Source organism: Petromyzon marinus, chromosome 57, assembly GCF_048934315.1.
Source record: "Petromyzon marinus isolate PM22_M1 ecotype Great Lakes invasive population chromosome 57, UKy_Petmar_22M1.pri1.0, whole genome shotgun sequence".
Taxonomy (NCBI): Eukaryota; Metazoa; Chordata; class Hyperoartia; order Petromyzontiformes; family Petromyzontidae; genus Petromyzon; species Petromyzon marinus.
The window spans coordinates 7,534,553-7,555,034 of NC_133723.1; the positions used below are offsets into that span (position 1 = coordinate 7,534,553).

Consider the following 20,482-nt stretch of genomic DNA (forward strand, 5'->3'; position numbering starts at 1 on the left):
CACCACCATCACCACTACCAACTGCGTCCAACATCACCACCACCATCACCACTTCCAACTGCCTCCACCACCATCACCACTACCAACTCCCTCCACCGTCACCACCACCGTCACCACTGTCACTGTTATCACCGCCACCATCACCGTCACCACCACCGTCACCACTGTCACTGTTATCACCGCCACCACCATCACCAACCACCTCCACTGTCACCATCGCAATCACCACCGTCACCGACGTGGCCACCGTCACCTCTACCGACATCGCCGCCGCCGCCGCCAGCGACTAGCGACCGCGACGTTCCTGCCCCCCCGTGCAGGTTCCGCAGCCTCACCACGGCGTTCTTCCGCGACGCCATGGGCTTCCTGCTCATGTTCGACCTGACGAGCGAGCAGAGCTTCCTGAACGTGCGCAACTGGATGGGTGAGTCCGTGGGAGCACCCCCACTCCCTCCCCCCACCACGTGCACCTCCCCCCCCCCCAAACCCTCGGGCTCACCCGCAGACTCCGTACTCTCTGGCTCAAGCACGGGCTCCGTGGATTCTTCGACGGTGTCCACGCGGTGCTTCGGCGTGGCCGCACCGGCCACGCGGTCCCCCCACCCCCCCCCCCCGGTCCCATTTACTCGGTCGATGGTCGACCCCGTTGGCTGCGTGGAAGGTTGTAAATCGGGGAGGGTCGACGGTTCGGGGTGGGGGTCCTTTGCAGGAGTGACGATTTGTTGACGTAATTCGGCGGCTCGTCGCTAGGCGTCGCTGTTGAGTAACCATAAGAACGCCACCACCACCACCGCCGTCATCATGCAGCACGTTCAGAATCCGGCTGCTTGTGATGTTAACCGGAACAACCTTCTTCACACCGTATTACGCCCGTGTTGGACCCCCCCCCACCCCCTGCACTGGCTTCCAGTTTTGCATAGAATACCGTTTTACGATCCTATCGTTAACTTACAAAATGGTGGAACCTTCTTGCCACCAGCCTACATCATTGACATGCTGCACCCACATGTCCCCTTCAAGGTCGCTAAGATCTGGGCGTGCGGATCTTCTCTCTCTAGTCCCAGGTCGAGGCTTCGGTCTTTGAGTGACCGGTGATGTTTCCCCGTCGCGTAGTCCCCAGGCTATGGAACGCTCTTCCGCGAGATATCAGGGATCTCCGAGTCTGTGGACATTAAAAAAAAGCGTCTTAAAACCCTATTTATATACCCTTCCGCTTATGAAGCTTTTAGTTAATTGAGTAAATGGATTCTTAAAAAGTGTTTATTATATTATTACTTTCATGGTGAGTGTCTGCTGCTGTGTCCTGTACGGCGCTTTGAGATTTTTTTTTTAACGAAAAGCCGCTATATTAGTGGAAATATTATTACGGGCACTTCTCTATTCATGAACAATCGACTTACGAACTTTCAGAGATACGAACAAACCCGTCCGTATGTCCAGTTGCCTGTTCATAAGTTCAAACGCCGCACAATAAATGGCGGCAGTGGCATCTACATCTGCAGAACGTGAAGAGCCAGTGGCATCTACATCTACAGAACGTGAAGAACCAGTGGCATCTACATCTGCAGAACATGAAGAACTAGTGGCATCTACATCTGCAAAACGTGAAGGACCAGTGGCATCTACATCTGTAGGAGATTATACAACTCTTAAAGCCATTCCCCCGTGTTTAGTGTACACACCGTACAACATGTTAGGAATCAACAGGGGTAAAGTTGCACTTACGAACAAATCGACTTACGAACCTGCAACATAACTCGTTCCTAAGTAGAGGAGTCCCTGTATTATAAACGGGCGTCTTGAGGTGTTTCCCTATGTATATATGCTTCCGCTTATTAACATTTTACTTCAATTAGTAAAGGGATTTGTAAAATGTGTTTATAATATATTTGCTTTCATGCTGAATGTCTGCTGCTGCTGTGTCCTGTACGGCGCTTTAAGATCCTTGATGAAAAGCTGCTCTTTCAATGTAATTATTACTAATTGTCATCATCACAATCACTCACTCACAGGGTTTGTGGTTGACCCACTCTCCAGCTCAGGTCAGTCCCTCTCAGAAACCAAACTTGAGATGTTTTGGAGAGACTAGTGAAGGGTGATGGCTCATCTTTGTGGTTTTAGAGTTATACGCAGAATGACAATCCCATACCTTTATGGGTCTCCATGTAGCTCTATGGGTCTCTATGATTTACTGTGTCTCCATATCATTCTATGGGTCTCCATGTCACTCTATGGGTCTTCATGTAACTCTATGGGTCTCCACGTAACTCTATGGGTCTCCATGTAGCTCTATGGGTCTCTATGTAACTCTATGGGTCCCTGTGTAACTATATGAGTCTCTGTAAATGTATGGGTCTCTGTGCAATACTATGGGTCTCCTTTAAACTCTGGGTCTCTATGCAACTCTATGGGTCTCTATTGTTTATGTAACTCTATAGGTATCTGTAACGCTATGTATCTCTATGTGAGTCTATGGGTCTCTATGTAACTCTATGGGTCTGTATGCAATTCTATGGAGCTCTATGTATCGCTGTGTGTCTCTATGTAACACTATTGTTCCCCATGCAACACTATGTGTCTCTATGTAACTCTATGGGTCTCTATGTAACTCTATGGGTCTCTATGTAACTCCATGAGTCTGTATGCAACTCTATGGGTCTCTATGTAACTCTATGGGTCTCTCTGTAACTCTAGGGGTCTCTATGTAACTCTATGGGTCTCTATGTAACTCTATGGGTCTCTATGTAACTCCATGGGTCTGTATGCAACTCTATGGGTCTGTATGCAACTCTATGGGTCTCTATGTAACTCTATGGGTCTCTATGCAACTCCATGAGTCTGTATGCAATGCTATGGGTCTCTATGTAACGGGGACGCCACGGTGGCGAGATGTCAACTACCTTGTCTGGCATGCAGGAAGCTGTGGGTTCAATCCCGAGCCCCTGACGCCTGCCGTATGTTGGGAGTTTGCGCGTCTCTCTCCCCCGTGGTCGCGTGGATTTTCATCCTTCCGGGTCCTTCCGTAGTGGTCCCCACCCCACAACATTTACCGCTCGACGTCACGCGTCCCGAGTGCCTGCCCGCCGCCATCGACGGGCGCTCGCCTGCGATAGCCGCGTCGCTTCCGACAAGAACAGACACGCGCGCAGAAGCGCGCCGGGGATCGCGGTTCACGACGTCGTCCACCCGTTTCCGCGTGTGTTCCGCGCGCAGAGCAACTGCAGATGCACGCGTACTGCGAGAGCCCGGACGTGGTTCTGTGCGGACACAAGTCGGACCTGGAGGACCTGCGCGTGGTCTCGGCCAAGCAGGCGCGCGAACTCGCAGACTCTTACGGGTAGCGCTCGCGCACCGCGGACAGGCACCATAGGCGCAGCACTGCACCACAGACTCAACACTGCACCATAAACTCAGCACTGCACCATATATTCTAGATTTAAAGCTTTCGTGACTGCAAGGATTCCATACTCTTTGGTTCTATTCGGTAAAGTCACGTAGGTAAAAAATAAAACAACAAAAATCACGACGTTTCGACCACAACACAAGCGGCCTTCATCAGGTGAAGGGATCAGGCTGTCTCGAGGACAGCGCTGGAGTGAAACAAAGCCAAGCTCAGACCGCGACCTTTAAGCTGTGTGCAAGGAAACAAGGTGTCCTGACAAAGGAATTAGCATAAAAATTAGCATTTGATTGGCTGATTTTAGAAAAGAGGTGGTTTACGTGCCAGTGGACTTGCCGTTTGGCGCGGGGGGGGGGGGAGTTTACCTATTGATGGTGTGAAAAGGGAATTTATAAGAGCTGCGAAAGTTTGGGGTACCACTACTTTAAAAATATACTGTACCATTGAAATTAGTTTAATGTTTAGTTCGATTTAGAACATCTTTCCAATGGTTGCTTAATTTGAAACCATCTTCTCGGTTGAAATTGTGTCTGTGTTTGTAGATCTGAATTGCCTCGTGAACAAATCTCTGATAAAAACCCGTGGGTTTGCAAAGAACCTTGGTATCGGAGAAAATTATATCGTGATCACCCACAGCGTTGTAACAGTGATCAGCTACGGCAGAATAATTCGTTTTGCCGTGTTTCAAATCTGATTTGTGCTCGCGAATTCAGTCAGAGACATGTCGCTTTGTCTCCCCGATATAGCAATCACCGCAGGTACAACTCAATTTGTAAACCCCGGGGTACTGTAAGTCAGGAATGACATCCTTCACGGATGGGATCAGATCACGAATTTTGTGTACTGTATTGAACCGGACCTGGATCTTGTGCCCATAGGCGCAGCACTGCACCTCTGACTAGCGCGGTTGGCTATGTATTTATACTGGCAGAATCCGATGAGCTATGAAGCTCTTTTTCACAGTACGTCCAGTCGGGACATCCGCATTGCCACATGCACACGACACGGCACCCAACGACCTACGCAGATACACAATACGGGCCACGGTCCGCCATCCGGAATCCACGGGGAATTTGGCGGTGCCGATTGATCAACTCCGCCGGCGATCCGCGAGGTTTCATTTGACACGCACGCACGGCGTCACCGGCGGGCGCATCCCGCGACACCGCACGAGGAGCGGAACATTCACCGGGACGCCATCCACCCCCCCCTCCCTCCCTCTCCCTCCCCTCGTGCGACCGACGGCCCGGCGCTGCTGCCGCGTGTTGTGCAGGATGCCTTACTTCGAGTCGAGCGCCGCGTCGGGCGCCAACGTCGCCGCGGCCGTCACCGCGCTGCTCGACCTCATCATGAAGAGGATGGAGTCGACGCTCGGACGCTCCTCGCTGCCCGGCGCCCACAGGGGAAGCGGCGGCGGCCCCGGCGGGGGCTTCGTGGACGGCGCCGGCGACGCCAAGAGGAGTAAATGCGCCTGCTAGCCGCGCCGCCCGCACACGTCCCGGGCGCGGGCCGGCCGGGGTCCGCGCGACGCTCCGTGCGACCCTCCGCGCGACGCTCCGTGCCGTGCCTCTCCCGCCCGCTCGCTCTGGAGCCGCCGCTCGCCTGCCCTACGCAGCCGCAGTACGCAGAGCGACGACGGCAAAGATCCCCACCTCCTCTCCACCTTCTCCACCTCTTCCACCTCCTCCACTTCCTCCTCCCGGGTAGCCCCGTTGGGACGAGTGCCGTTAGGCAGCCGTAGCCCCCTGGTGAAGGTCGGGGAGCCTGCGAGCCGGCGGAGGCGTGGGTCAGCGTCCACGAAACGCAATCGGCCGCCTTTGTATTCCTCCTGCTGCTGGTGTTTTTACTTTCATTCCGATACCTTTGGGGTTAGGCACCAGTGACCAGGTTTCGGATAACCGATTGGCCGTGAGCGGGAATCGAACTCGGGCTACGTAGCGCGGTGCGCTCGCCTGCTGCAATGTGTTCAACACGCAAAGGCAAAGGTCCCCCTTCCTCCCCGTGTAGCCTGTGACGGACTGTCGGGGCAAGTGCTGTTCGTAGCGTGCAGCACTTACGACGGTCGGCACGGCACACGAAGGGGGGGGGGGGGTGGCCGGCCGGCATGGTGCCGGCCGGCCAGCTACCAGGCGGGAACTCTAGGGAGCAGGATGGAGGAGTCTCATTTTCAGGACCGACTTGGGTCCTCAAAATGACAAGCGAGAGAGAAAAAAAAAGCTTGGGTTGTTGAAGGCGGGGAGCGTAGACACCCAGATCCAGGTTTTGTAGTAAATATCAGCCCACACGTTCTGCTGGATGTGAGCGAGCGCCCGTCCGTCCTTACCTCCCACCAGCCAGCAAAACTTTTAAAAGTAATATTGATCCGAAGCGTTTGCAAAAAAAGAAAACACCTAATTAAAGCTAACACAAAGACAAAGATGCCCCGCTTGCTCGCTAACAGCACCAGCCCCAACATGCTGCGTAGGCTCCCCGTGACAAACACCAAAAACAACGGCCGCCATTCGCCGCTAAAGTGTCGGCGACGTCGCCAGCCCGTCGCCCTTCTCCCCCGCGCCTCCGATTATCGCGGACGGCGACGTGCCGCGCCAAAGGAGCCCGGCGCTCGCGAACGGCGCGCAGCACTTGCGCCAGGCTCGGTTCGCTCTGCCACCGCAAAGAACGGTCGAAGACTCGCCGGCGGGGAGGCCGTGGGACGGACCCACCCCGGTACGTCACCGCCCCGCGGTCCCGCACGCCGCTTTGGGTTCCTCCCCAGCGACTGCCTCTACCGTGCAACCATGGTTGGGGGGGGGGGGGGGAGGGTCTCTTCTCTTCTCCGCTCACCGCTGACGCTGACGCTGCTGCTGCTGCTGCTGCGAGGACTTCTCAAGACTATTTTTTCCTCGCGCGTTTCAGACTCTGGTGAACTTCTCTGGTGGACTCTGGTCAACTCTTGTGAACTTTGGTGGACTCTCCTTGAGGAGGAGCGCACACGAACACACGGAAGCCCCGTGACGGGATCGAACCGGTGTACATGGCCTTTCCTTAGTGCGGCGTTTTTTCCCTCCTGAAGTTGCACGGAGCGTCTGCCCGGAACAAACAAAAAATGCATGCGACGTTGGCTCCACGTTTGGTTGACGTTGCGTCAGTGTTGGTCCGTCGTTGGTCCTACGTTGGCCCGACGTTTTGTTGACGTTTAGTTGACGTTGGGCCAGCGTTGGTCCGATGTTGGTACAACGTTGGCCTGACGTTTTGTTGACGTTGGGCCAGTGTTGGTCCGACCTTGGTCCGACGTTGGTCCGACGTTGGCCCGACATTGGCCCGACGTCTGGTTGACGTTGGGCCAGTGTTGGTCTGACGTTGGTCCGACGTTGGCCCGACGTTGGCCCGACTCTGGTCCGACGTTTACCGTGTTCTGGGTCTCCCTCTTTCTCTCTTTCTCCCCCTGCGATTGTGACGAGGTTGTGGAAAGTCAGCGGTGGTGCCGTGGCGTAAATCAAAGGGAGTAGCTCATGGTGGTGCAGGATTTATATTTAAACTAAGCTATAAACTCTATGATAGAGGTGTTTTTGGGTTAGATCACGTGAATATAAATGCGTCGTTAAAGCCTCCAGCACTACCCGACACAGCCGATTAGTAAGGTTTGTCACGTAAACAGAACGTGCCAATTCGTTACTAGTGTAGTATTCTTGTATGGAGACGGAGTCGTTGTAGAAGGCAACACGTTTCTTTATTGAATTTATAACAGTGCACACTTGGTCCTTAACACGAAGGGGTAATGGCCCCTTCTACCCACAACCTGTGGAGGTACAGCCTCTGGGCTATCGTACCCTTAACTGCTAGGCTGACTACCCCTATTGCCCTCCGGCTAGCTGGACCTAAAGGAGGCTGACCCACCGCTGGCACCGGTGGGTCCCTGCCCACTGGCCCATCCAGACACGGCGCTGGAAAGGACGTCGGGTTGAGGGAACCTCAGGGTCCTAGCCTACCGACCACTGGCACCGCACTGAGCCTCGGCCCTGACAAGGACGTCGGGGTTTGGGGTCCAGGGTCTTCTTTTCCGTTGTAGGAAGCAAGACGTTTATTTTATATCTTTAACAACAACTCACTACGTCCTTAACACGAAGGGGTAATGGCCCCTTCTACCCACAGCCTGTGGAGGTACAGCCTCCGGGCTATCTTACCCTAGCCACTGGACTGATTACTACTATAGCCCTCCGGCTAGCTGGACCTGGGGGAGGCTGACCCACCGTTGGCACCGGTGGGTCCCTGACCACTGGTCCGTCAAGACCCGGTCCTGAGAAGGACGTCGGGCTGAGAGAACCTCAGGGTCCAAGCCTACCGACCACTATAACCGCACTGAGCCCCGGCCCTCAGAAGGACGTCGGGGCTTGGGGTCCAGGGTCTTTTTATTATTATTTATTTATAAATTTCTCAGCAGAAAAACCAAAGAATAAAACAACAAAGAAACACAAGGCAAACAAAACACTCCATCCCGAGCGCCACGACAGGCCCCTTCCGGTCGCCAGCACATCTGCAGGACACGAACACCCCGGCCCGGTACAGGAATAGGACACGGCTGTGCATAGCGAAGAGCCGTGGTGCTTCGGACCGCGAGCAAGGAACCACCGAAATCGCGCCCTCCCACCAGAGGACCGCGGCACATGCCCCAACACGAGCGCACCCGGACATTAAACCCCCAGACCCCCCCCCCCCCCCAAGGAGCACCCCAACCCGCCCATACACCCGCGCACCACCTGCCACACAACCCGCATGCAATAAAAGCCAGATACCGAAAAAAACCACACACCACCCCACACCCCCGTAACCACCGTCACCAACACCGTCAAATCCGCGCACCATTCCACCTCTTCCCCTTTCCCAGACCGAACACTGACAACTCACGCCCGGACAACGCAACCGGCCGGCGAAAGCCCGTATGTCCACCCCTCACCGCCCCTTCCCCATGGCTCCTGACCCCGCCCTACCAACACCCAGGGTAGCGGCCACTTCCACTTCACACCCGTGGCCTAACCCGGTCCATCTCCACAACCCTCCTCGCCATGTAAAACACCTCCAAAGGCGACATAGGGGACCCAGCCAACTCCTTTCTGCGCGCCTTCCACAAGGCCTCCTTCGCCGAGCCTATTATGGCCCACGCCCGATCCCTGTCACCCCCCCCCCCGCCCCCCGTAAGACTCCCCCACACGATCTCCCGCATTGACACCTGCGCCGGGAAAAAACGGGACAACAGCGGTCCACTCCGTCGCCACACCTCCTGCGCTAAGGGACACTTCACCATGACTTGCACCGCGTCCTCATCATGCGTTGCAGCCCCTCGGGCGTTTGGGGGAACGCGCCATTTGGCGGGCAAGCATGAAGCACCTCGTCCCCAATCTATCCCGGACCGCCAACCAGGACAGGTCCCTCTGCTCCTTTGTGATCGCAGTCGATGAAGTGTTCCTCCACACTTGATGGTGCACAGCCCTCTTCGCGCCCAGCACCTCCTCGCAGGCCTCCCCTTCGTCCACTTCGGCCAACACCTCTCTGGGGTTCCACGGTCCCCCTCTCGGACTCAAACCGTACTCCGTTATGTAGTCTCCCACGACCGCGTTCAGCCAACCCTGCGGCCGGGGCCAAGGGTGTGCCCCTCTACAATTGGGTCATCCCAAGACCCCTCAGGAGCCACGTCAGGCGATACCTCATATAACAAGCAGCCTTCCCCCGGGGCTCTTCAGAAAAAAAAATAACCTCGTAGCATTGCACACGAACATTGAGAACAGCGCACGCGCAACAATCGGGGCGCCCCTCCCCCCGTTCTTGACGCGTTTACACATCACCTCCCTCCTCACTCTCTCCATCCCTCCCCCCCAAATGAACCTGAACAACACCGATTTCAAAATCCTAACCTCCCTCCTACCTGGCGAATACACGCATGCAAGGTGGTTAAGTGTTGGTAAAACCTCCACACTCACCACCAGAATCCTCCCTTCCATCGTAAGCCGTCTCCCGACCCACCTACCTAACCGTCTCCTCACCTGCCTTATCCTCCCTTCCCAGTTTCGTTCTGCCGACCTCTCTCGGCAAAAGGCAACCCCGAAGACCGTGACCTCCTCCGTCTGTATCCCCAACTCCGGCGGCCGGCCCTCAAACAGCCTTGGGTCCCCGAAGACCATCAGCTCGCCCTTCCTCGCGTTCACCTTCAAGCCGGAGGCCAAGCAGAAGCGGTTTGTCTCCTCCATGGCCCCCCACACTGATGCAACGTCCATTTACAATGTCACCTTCCCCTGTTCCTTATTACCCGGGATGGTCACTCCCCTAATCCCCTGGCTGTTCCTTATTGCCTGTGCAAGGGGTTCCATACACACGATAAATAGAACCGGGGACATCGGGCACCCCTGCCTCACCCCCCGACTCCACTGAGATTGTCTCCGAGAGTTCCCCATTCATCAACAGCCTGGTCTTGAGCCCGTGGTAAAGACGCCCCACCCAGTCGACCAGGGGCCCCCTCACTCTCGTATACGTATACTCATGCGAGAGGCGGTCAAAGGCCTTCTCAAGGTCCAGGCTAAGGAGTCCCAGGGGGCACCCCCTCTCTCCTTCCCCTTCTATCGCCTCCCTTAATAAAACCAGGGAGTCCAAAATCCTTCTCCCTGGAACCGCACACGTCTGGTCGGGCTCAACCACCCCCTCCATCACTTTCCCCAAGCGCGTCGCGACTATCTTCGTCAGGATCTTGCAATCCGAGTTCAGGAGCATAATTGGACGCCAGTTTCCCAGATCTCTCCGGTCTCCCTTCGCCTTATATATCAGTGTGACGAGCCCCTCACACGTGACTTCTGGTACCAGGCCGTCCTCCAGTGTCTCCCTGCACATCTGCAACATATCCCCCTTCAACAACTCCCAGAACGTAATGTAGAATTCCGCTGGGATTCCATCCAGTCCCGGCGTCCTATCCCTGTTTTGTCCCCTCACCGCCTCCTCCACTTCCCCCAACTGGATCCTCTCTCCCAGTACCTCTGGGTTCCTAATCGTTTGCCTCTGCCCCCCCAGCAGCGCCTCGCGTGTCCCCCTGTCCGTCCCCTTCCTCCCATACAACTCCCAATAGTAATCCCCCGGTATCTCCATCATACCCTCCGTCGTCGCCTGTCTGCCCCTAGTCTGACTCACCAATTCCATAACTGTATTATCCACTGCGCTGCATTTATTAAAAAAGAATATCGTACACTTCTCCCCCTCTTCTGTTGCCCTGACCCTCGCTCTGTACACCAGCTACCTGGCTCTGCTCTCCAATACCGAGGATATCCTCCCCTTCAGCCTCTCTATTTCTTCGCCCACGGGGAATCCCAGCTCGAGTAACCTGTATGCCTTCTCAAGCCTGGCATTCCACAGCCGCAGCCCCCTCTTCACGCTCCTCCTCCCGCTATAGGTCTGGAAGAGAGCCTTTATCCGGCCCTTCACCATACTCCACCACTCCACCCTCGTGGCGAAGCATTCCTGCAGGGTCGTCCAGTCTTCGTACCTCCCCACGAAGTCCTCCACCACCTTTTCATACGCCAACAGGCTCATAATCATTTTCTAGGTTCCCTTCCCTCTTTTCAACACACCCGGAATCCCGAGCCCTGCCACAATCAAGTTGTGGTCTGAGAAGGGGAAAGGCTCCAAATCCGCCCTTTCCACCTTTACATTGGCAGATACAAAGAGGAAATCTACCCGCGATTGCGTTCCACCGCCCTTATCCAACCACGTATATCCTGGTCTCATCGCGTGTACCTTCCGAAAGGCATCGGTCATTCCAAAGTCTTCCACCAGCTCTTTCAGTTTCCTAGAGGATGGGTCAAGCTTCCTCCTCCCGGTCACCGATAGCAGGTCTGCCAGGCACAACGGGCAGTTAAAAATCACCCCCCATGATGACCTGCCGCCTCGTCACCAGCAGGGTCGCCAAGTTATCCCACAGGTCCACCCTTTCCGCACACCTATCTCCGGGGACCCCTACTCAGTCACCTCCCCTCGCTCCTCCCCTGCAGATTCCCTGTCCAACCCCTGTGTGGTCACGCCCCCCACCGCATCCCCTTCCCCCCCCCCCTACCCCTATAAACCCTAACCCTGTTGGCATACGATTCCGGACAACTTCTGTACAAATGATCTCTGCTACCGCAGAGGTCACATTGGGCCGGAACTCTGCACTCCTCCACCACGTGGTCCAGTGCCTTACACCTAAAGCAGACCCCTGCCGCGCATGCTGCCGCCGGATGTCCGCGTCCCCCGCACCTCCTACACAGCTTGGGTTGTCCCGCATACATCACGTATCCTCGGCTAGCCCCTATATTCAGGGCGCTCGGGATGCGTCTCAAAGCCCCCCCCCCCCCCCTCTGCCTTCAGCCGCACCCTCCATTGCCTAGCCCCCGTCCATACCCCACCGAGTCCTGGACCTTCTTACAGCTCGACAATAGCAAACAGTGTGTGTCTCAACCAGACCTCCTCCACATCATGGCCATGTAAAGCCTCATCATATAGGAAGACGGTTACCACCTTTGTATCCAGCTCCGACAGCAGCTGCAACTTCATCGACGCCAACGGCTTCTCCTCAAAGCGGGTCAAGAAGTTCTGCAGCAGGAGAGGCTTGAATTGAAGTTAACATCAAAGGCCCTCCCGGCAGAGCTATCAAGCAGCACAGGTCCGTTGGCTCCACTTGTAGCAGCCCAAGCACCACCGACCGTTCGAAGGTCGCCCGGTCGATTGTCACCTCCTTCGCCACATCATCCCTCACCTCCACCCTGACACAGTCATGCCGTCTGGCGCGAGGTGGCGTTAAGGCCCGACCCTGCCCCACTGCGCCACCTCCCTGCACGTTCCCCGGGGCTCCCTCGCCCCACCGGTCCAGCGTCCACTGCCGTCTCCCCCCCCCCCCCCCCCCCACTGGGCCTCCCCCAGCCCCCGGTCCGCCGACATCTCCCCGGCCTCGTCCCCCACGCTCTGGTCGGGGGTGCTCGCCCCCCCCCGCCCCCCGGCACCATACCTCTTCCTCCTCGGTCCCCCTCGCCCACCCCAGCAGCCCTCACCCCCCCCACCCTGCCACTGCCACCCCCATGTCCACCCCTCTCCGCATCCCCCCTCTCCTCCTCCCCCGCCTCTGGCAGGCCAAACCAGTCGCTCCGATCTCCCTCGGCAATTCGGGCGGCGCCCTCGGTCCTCGGCCCTCGCCACTCGCCACGTCTCCGTCCCGTCCCCCGCAACAGCCGCCTGGCCGACCCGGTCGGTCCAGCCTCCCTCGGCAAACGCAGGCGGCGTCCGTGGCCCTCGGTACGCAACCATGCCCCCGTCTACATCCGCTGCGACCTCCATCCGGACGCCCCGGTCGTCACAGCCTCCCCCCGCACCGTGGGCAGTGTCCATGACCCTCGGCAGCGAGGCCAACCCACGGCCCCCCGGCCAGGGGCCCTGGCAGACCTAGGAACTGGCTTTGACGCAGGCGAGATGTCGGCGCGTAGAACTGCGGAAACGCGTCGGGGCTTGGGGGTCCAGGGACTTCTCTCCAGATGGCTCCCCGACTTCGGCTTGGGGCAAACTGCCTCCTCCTCCTCCTCTCGAGATCTCCGCTTTTTATGGGATTCCCCACCGAGGGGCGGGGGGGTTCTGTGGGATCACAGATCCCCCAGAGCCCCCTCCCCTCAAGAGGGGTCCTGTCGATAAGTAACCCAACCGGTCTGCACCTGTCTATCCCGTTTGTGCGGAATGACACACACCACACAGCTTCTTCCCCTCAGGCGGGGTCTTGGTCCTGATGGGTGACACCGACGCCGCACAGGTAAGTATTATTTGGCGTGTACGTGTTCCAGTGTGATCACCACACTAGTACAGCGCTAACCGGTGTGTTGGAGAGCAACATTTACAACCGGAGTACCGCGACGTTTCACGACACATTTTTATTCACGTGATCTAATCCCCCAAGAAAACAACTGTGTTATGGATGATATTGGTGGCCAAAGCTCAACTGAACTATAAACTAAACAATGTTTTAGTTTACGAGGTTAAGCCCACGAAGTAGTCTTATTCATCGCGGTGGAAATCTACCGCAGCCACACACTTGAAGTCTCCGTCCATCTCTCGTCTCATCCGCAATCGTCTTACTGCACCGCTCTTGTCCGAGTCTCTCTCTCTATAAGTCTCAGTGTGTCTCGTGTCTAAGTCTCTCTCTCTCTCTAAGTCTCAGTGTGTCTCTTGTCCAAGTCTCTCTCTCTAAGTCTCAGTGTGTCTCGTGTCTAAGTCTCTCTCTCTAAGTCTCAGTGTGTCTCGTGTCTAAGTCTCTCTCTCTCTCTAAGTCTCAGTGTGTCTCTTGTCCAAGTCTCTCTCTCTAAGTCTCAGTGTGTCTCGTGTCTAAGTCTCTCTCTCTAAGTCTCAGTGTGTCTCGTGTCTAAGTCTCTCTCTCTCTAAGTCTCAGTGTGTCTCTTGTCCAAGTCTCTCTCTCTCTCTAAGTCTCAGTGTGTCTCGTGTCTAAGTCTCTCTCTCTAAGTCTCAGTGTGTCTCGTGTCTAAGTCTCTCTCTCTCTAAGTCTCAGTGTGTCTCGTGTCTAAGTCTCTCTCTCTCTAAGTCTCAGTGTGTCTCGTGTCTAAGTCTCTCTCTCTCTCCTAGTCTCAGTGTGTCTCGTGTCTAAGTCTCTCTAAGTCTCAGTGTGTCTCGTGTCTAAGTCTCTCTCTCTCTCTCTAAGTCTCAGTGTGTCTCGTGTCTAAGTCTCTCTAAGTCTCAGTGTGTCTCGTGTCTAAGTCTCTCTCTCTCTCTAAGTCTCAGTGTGTCTCGTGTCTAAGTCTCTCTCTCTAAGTCTCAGTGTGTCTCGTGTCTAAGTCTCTCTCTCTCTCTAAGTCTCAGTGTGTCTCGTGTCTAAGTCTCTCTAAGTCTCAGTGTGTCTCGTGTCTAAGTCTCTCTAAGTCTCAGTGTGTCTCGTGTCTAAGTCTCTCTCTCTCTAAGTCTCAGTGTGTCTCGTGTCTAAGTCTCTCTCTCTCTAAGTCTCAGTGTGTCTCGTGTCTAAGTCTCTCTAAGTCTCAGTGTGTCTCGTGTCTAAGTCTCTCTCTCTCTCTCTAAGTCTCAGTGTGTCTCGTGTCTAAGTCTCTCTAAGTCTCAGTGTGTCTCGTGTCTAAGTCTCTCTCTCTCTCTAAGTCTCAGTGTGTCTCGTGTCTAAGTCTCTCTCTCTAAGTCTCAGTGTGTCTCGTGTCTAAGTCTCTCTCTCTCTCTAAGTCTCAGTGTGTCTCATGTCTAAGTCTCTCTAAGTCTCAGTGTGTCTCGTGTCTAAGTCTCTCTAAGTCTCAGTGTGTCTCGTGTCTAAGTCTCTCTCTCTCTAAGTCTCAGTGTGTCTCGTGTCTAAGTCTCTCTCTAAGTCTCAGTGTGTCTCGTGTCCAAGTCTCTCTCTCTAAGTCTCAGTGTGTCTCGTGTCTAAGTCTCTCTCTCTCTAAGTCTCAGTGTGTCTCGTGTCTAAGTCTCTCTAAGTCTCAGTGTGTCTCGTGTCTAAGTCTCTCTCTCTAAGTCTCAGTGTGTCTCGTGTCTAAGTCTCTCTCTCTAAGTCTCAGTGTGTCTCGTGTCTAAGTCTCTCTCTCTCTAAGTCTCAGTGTGTCTCGTGTCTAAGTCTCTATAAGTCTCAGTGTGTCTCGTGTCTAAGTCTCTCTCTCTCTAAGTCTCAGTGTGTCTCGTGTCTAAGTCTCTCTAAGTCTCAGTGTGTCTCGTGTCTAAGTCTCTCTCTCTAAGTCTCAGTGTGTCTCGTGTCTAAGTCTCTCTCTCTGTCTCAGTGTGTCTCGTGTCCATGTCTCTCTCTCTAAGTCTCAGTGTGTCTCGTGTCTAAGTCTCTCTCTAAGTCTCAGTGTGTCTCGTGTCTAAGTCTCTCTCTCTAAGTCTCAGTGTGTCTCGTGTCCAAGTCTCTCTCTTTCTAAGTCTCAGTGTGTCTCGTGTCTAAGTCTCTCTCTCTCTAAGTCTCAGTGCGTCTCGTGTATAAGTCTCTCTCTCTCTAAGTCTCAGTGTGTCTCGTGTCGAAGTCTCTCTCTCTCTCTAAGTCTCAGTGTGTCTCGTGTCTAAGCCTCTCTCTCTAAGTCTCAGTGTGTCTCGTGTCTAAGTCTCTCTAAGTCTCAGTGTGTCTCGTGTCTAAGTCTCTCTCTCTAAGTCTCAGTGTGTCTCGTGTCTAAGTCTCTCTCTATCTAAGTCTCAGTGTGTCTCGTGTCTAAGTCTCTCTCTCTCTCTAAGTCTCAGTTTGTCTCGTGTCTAAGTCTCTCTAAGTCTCAGTGTGTCTCGTGTCTAAGTCTCTCTCTCTAAGTCTCAGTGTGTCTCGTGTCTAAGTCTCTCTCTCTCTAAGTCTCAGTGTGTCTCGTGTCTAAGTCTCTCTCTCTCTCTAAGTCTCAGTGTGTCTCTTGTCCAAGTCTCTCTCTCTCTAAGTCTCAGTGTGTCTCGTGTCTAAGTCTCTCTCTCTAAGTCTCAGTGTGTCTCGTGTCTAAGTCTCTCTCTCTCTAAGTCTCAGTGTGTCTCTTGTCCAAGTCTCTCTCTCTCTAAGTCTCAGTGTGTCTCGTGTCTAAGTCTCTCTCTCTAAGTCTCAGTGTGTCTCGTGTCTAAGTCTCTCTCTCTCTAAGTCTCAGTGTGTCTCGTGTCTAAGTCTCTCTCTCTAAGTCTCAGTGTGTCTCGTGTCTAAGTCTCTCTCTCTCTCTAAGTCTCAGTGTGTCTCGTGTCTAAGTCTCTCTCTCTAAGTCTCAGTGTGTCTCGTGTCTAAGTCTCTCTAAGTCTCAGTGTGTCTCGTGTCTAAGTCTCTCTCTCTCTCTAAGTCTCAGTGTGTCTCGTGTCTAAGTCTCTCTCTCTAAGTCTCAGTGTGTCTCGTGTCTAAGTCTCTCTCTCTCTAAGCCTCAGTGTGTCTCGTGTCTAAGTCTCTCTCTCTCTAAGTCTCAGTGTGTCTCGTGTCTAAGTCTCTCTAAGTCTCAGTGTGTCTCGTGTCTAAGTCTCTCTCTCTCTAAGTCTCAGTGTGTCTCGTGTCTAAGTCTCTCTCTAAGTCTCAGTGTGTCTCGTGTCCAAGTCTCTCTCTCTAAGTCTCAGTGTGTCTCGTGTCTAAGTCTCTCTCTCTCTAAGTCTCAGTGTGTCTCGTGTCTAAGTCTCTCTAAGTCTCAGTGTGTCTCGTGTCTAAGTCTCTCTCTCTCTAAGTCTCAGTGTGTCTCGTGTCTAAGTCTCTCTCTCTAAGTCTCAGTGTGTCTCGTGTCTAAGTCTCTCTCTCTCTAAGTCTCAGTGTGTCTCGTGTCTAAGTCTCTCTAAGTCTCAGCGTGTCTCGTGTCTAAGTCTCTCTCTCTCTAGGTTTCAGTGTGTCTCGTGTCTAAGTCTCTCTAAGTCTCAGTGTGTCTCGTGTCTAAGTCTCTCTCTCTAAGTTTCAGTGTGTCTCGTGTCTAAGTCTCTCTCTCTGTCTCAGTGTGTCTCGTGTCCAAGTCTCTCTCTCTAAGTCTCAGTGTGTCTCGTGTCTAAGTCTCTCTCTAAGTCTCAGTGTGTCTCGTGTCTAAGTCTCTCGCTCTCTCTAAGTCTCAGTGTATCTCGTGCCTAAGTCTCTCTCTCTCTGTCTAAGTCTCAGTGTGTCTCGTGTCTCATCAAAGGAAACAAGGAGATGCTCGGTGTAGTCGGCACTTTGCTTCGTTCATCATTTCATCTTGTTGTTGTTTTCCAATGCTTTGCTTTATTTGCTCATTCCCTCTCCCCCCCCTCTCTCTACCCCCTCTCTCTCTACTCTATGTCTATGTTCCCCCTGGTTTTTCTCTCTCTCTCTCATCCCGCTACGCCTCTTTCCGTCATCTGCATCTCGCCACATCCGTCTCTCTCTCTCTCTCTCCTTACCACTCGTCCCACATCTCCTTTGTCCGATACCGCTTCGAGCAGCTCACTCGGAGGAGTTTATGCATTTAACAAGCGGGGCTGGTTGGGGGGGGGGGGCGGGCGGTGGTTTGGAGGGGGTGGAAGGGGTTTGGGGGGGGGGCCCTGCAAAAGTAATGAACGCAGAGAGATCGCCCCCCTCAATCGGCCGGCACCACCACTGACAACCGGGAGGGAGGTGGGGATGTGGGGGGCATTCTGTCTGCATGACGATTCCTCGCTGGTCTCTGTCTCTCGCCGCCTCCGCTGCCGTCGTTGTGACTGTTGCGCGACTTGGAGTGTAACTCGGTTTGCTTAACAACAACAACAGCAGCAGCAGCAGGACATCTCCCGCTGTCCGCCTTCTGCCTTCGCTCCATTCCCAGCCGCATTGTTTCTTGTTCTTCGTGTTCTTCAACATCTCTGTGTGGGTCGGCCGAGCGATGGAAATCCCAGCGCATTGTCGAAGCGTGGAACACGGGGAGACCGGGGAGGCTCAGGGGTCAGATTTACACGGAGGTCACGGGGACTTGGCCCGTCAAGTCGCAACACTTGAGAGTCCGGTCTAATCACAGCGCAGTCTGTGTGAATATATGGGTATCTGTATGAGTCGATGGGTCTCTGTGTGAATATATGGGTCTCTGTGTGAGTCTATGGATCTCTGTGTGAATATATGGGTCTCTGTGTGAGTCTATGGGTCTCTGTGTGAATATATGGGTCTCTGTGTGAGTCGATGGGTCTCTGTGTGAATATATGGGTCTCTGTGTGAGTCTATGGGTCTCTGTGTGAGTCTATGGGTCTCTGTGTGAGTCTATGGGTCTCTGTGTGAGTCTACGGGTCTCTGTGTGAGTCTACGGGTCTCTGTGTGAATATATGGGTCTCTGTGTGAGTCTATGGGTCTCTGTGTGAGTCTATGGGTCTCTGTGTGAGTCTATGGGTCTCTGTGTGAGTCTATGGGACTCTGTGTGAATATATGGGTCTTTGTGTGAGTCTATGGGTCTCTGTGTGAGTCTATGGGTCTCTGTGTGAGTCTATGGGTCTCTGTGTGAATATATGGGTCTCTGTGTGAGTCTATGGGTCTCTGTGTGAATATATGAGTCTCTGTGTGAATATATGGGTCTCTGTGTGAATATATGGGTCTTTGTGTGAGTCTATGGGTCTCTGTGTGAGTCTATGGGTGTCTGTGTGAATATATGGGTCTCTGTGTGAGTCTATGGGTCTCTGTGTGAATATATGGGTCTCTGTGTGAGTCTATGGGTCTCTGTGTGAGTCTATGGGTTTCTGTGTGAGTCTATGGGTCTCTGTGTGAATATATGGGTCTTTGTGTGAGTCTATGGGTCTCTGTGTGAGTCTATGGGTTTCTGTGTGAGTCTATGGGTTTCTGTGTGTGAGTCATTGGTGACCGGGCTGAGCCCATCGACTCGCTCCACTTGAGAACTCGGCCAGGCAGTGGCTGCGTCCATGACGCATCCACTGCCTGGCCACCTCACGAAATGTGAATGTAAAAAAATCTGAATATTTATTTATACCGAGTGGAGGAATCCGATGAGCTATGAAGCTCTTTTTTTTCCACAGACGTCGTCCGGTAGAGAGCGCATAGGTCGCGCTGTCGTCGCTCGCCTTGGCTACTTGTGAGCGACTCCGTCTCTGTCGTGAATGCGACGACTCGTGAATCGTGACAGCTGAATGAATGAAAGTGGGAACGGGCGAAATTCCGTGAGCTTCCGACTCACGCAAAGCGGCTTGGGAGATGGCGGGCAGCGAGCAACCCCCTTCACTCTAGCGCGTCTCTCTCTCTCTCTCCCCTCTTGTCGAGAGGCGTCACGTGACCCACGCCGCCGTCCTTAGCTCGGTCGCCGCAGAACGTTGGACAACGATCGCTCCCTCCCCTCCCTCCCCCTCCCTTCCCTCCCCCCCCTCTCTCCCTCGCTTCCCTCCCCTCCCCTCCCTCCATCCCCCCTCCCTTCTCTCCCTCCCTCGCTCTCCTCCATCCCTCGCTCCCCTCCCTCCATCCATACCTCCCCTCCCTCCTCTCCCTCCCCCTCTCCCTCTGTCTCGCCTCCGCCGGTCTACGCGCCCAAGTTACGCGGACTTTGGTCTCGCGTGGCGAGCCCATGCCCGACTTTGCCTTCAGTGAGCAAATCTTCTTCATCATCATCTTCATCATCATCCTACCCCAGGTGTTCTTCATCATCATTGCAAGGCTTCCGTGGGGGGCCACTGCCCCCCCCCCTCGGCCCCTGGTGGCCTTTAGTGCAGCCCCTGACGCGCGGACAATCCCCGATCAACACCCAAAGTAGTGCGAGGAACTTCCTCCCCCCCATCATCATTACATCATCATCATGCTGCTGTCAACCCCCCCCGAATGGTTTACACATCGGAGGCCGTCTCCTCTGTGTGTGTGAGCGTGCGCGTCAAGGCCACGTGTTCTCAAACTGCAAGGCCCACGAGGTTACACAAATGGTGACAACGCCACCCCATCACCATCATCACCGTGCTGCTCGAAAAACTCACCACCAATGGTTTCAAATGATGCGTGGCGGCGGCCCTGTCACACGCTACTGGCGAAGTCACATCGGCGAAAGCGAACCCCCTCTGAAAATTTGTGAAGAACCACTCTTCCACATTGTTGAATTTCATTACTTTCAACAACTATGAAAGCTTATAGAACCGGGAGCAAGCGAGGGCTTTACCATTCTGGCGAATTGCCCGATGATGCTGGATGTATTTACCAGCGAAACGTCGTACTCAAACTGTAAATGTTGTGGATTCACTCTTCAACACACCGGTGGGCTAAAGTAGTGAATTATTTGTCTTTTGTCAACGTGACACTTTTTTTTGCTGATTGGCCGTGTCGGGTGGTGGAGGGTTACGACACATTTATAAATAAACGCGATCTAACCCAAAAACCTTTATTATGAATAATATCGGTCGCGAAAGCCTACGTGTTAAACTAACTATGAAAGCTGTAAATATCTATCGAAATCTAAGGTCCTAAGCTGCAGCCTACTAGAGATTGTGTATGTACGTTATTTTACTTACAAAAACGTAAACTTACATAGCGTACATTTTTTTTTTACCAGGTAAGGTCCACTGAGCGATGTCGCTCTTTTTCAGAAGCGACCTGGCCACCACGAATGATAACCAAGCTAAGTGTTGCTCATCATCATCGCGTGGATATTTATAGCAGCCAAATACTCTTCAACGCGTGCTGTTGATTATAAACGTGGAGGGGAAAACCGGAGGACC

At 54.0% G+C, this 20,482-nt stretch overlaps 1 protein-coding gene across 6 annotated transcripts in view; it reads left to right on the plus strand.

Moving 5' to 3' along the window:
* LOC116955004 (ras-related protein Rab-27A-like) overlaps positions 1–20,482 on the plus strand; it is a 94,880-nt gene that overhangs the window by 61,954 nt on the left and 12,444 nt on the right. For all 6 annotated transcript variants that reach the window (XM_032975925.2, XM_032975924.2, XM_076052729.1 and 3 more), the window contains 3 exons: positions 321–424; positions 3,214–3,337; positions 4,674–4,861. In XM_032975925.2, coding sequence (XP_032831816.1) covers positions 321–424; positions 3,214–3,337; positions 4,674–4,861 — 416 coding nt within the window. The remainder of the gene's footprint in view (positions 1–320; positions 425–3,213; positions 3,338–4,673; positions 4,862–20,482) is intronic.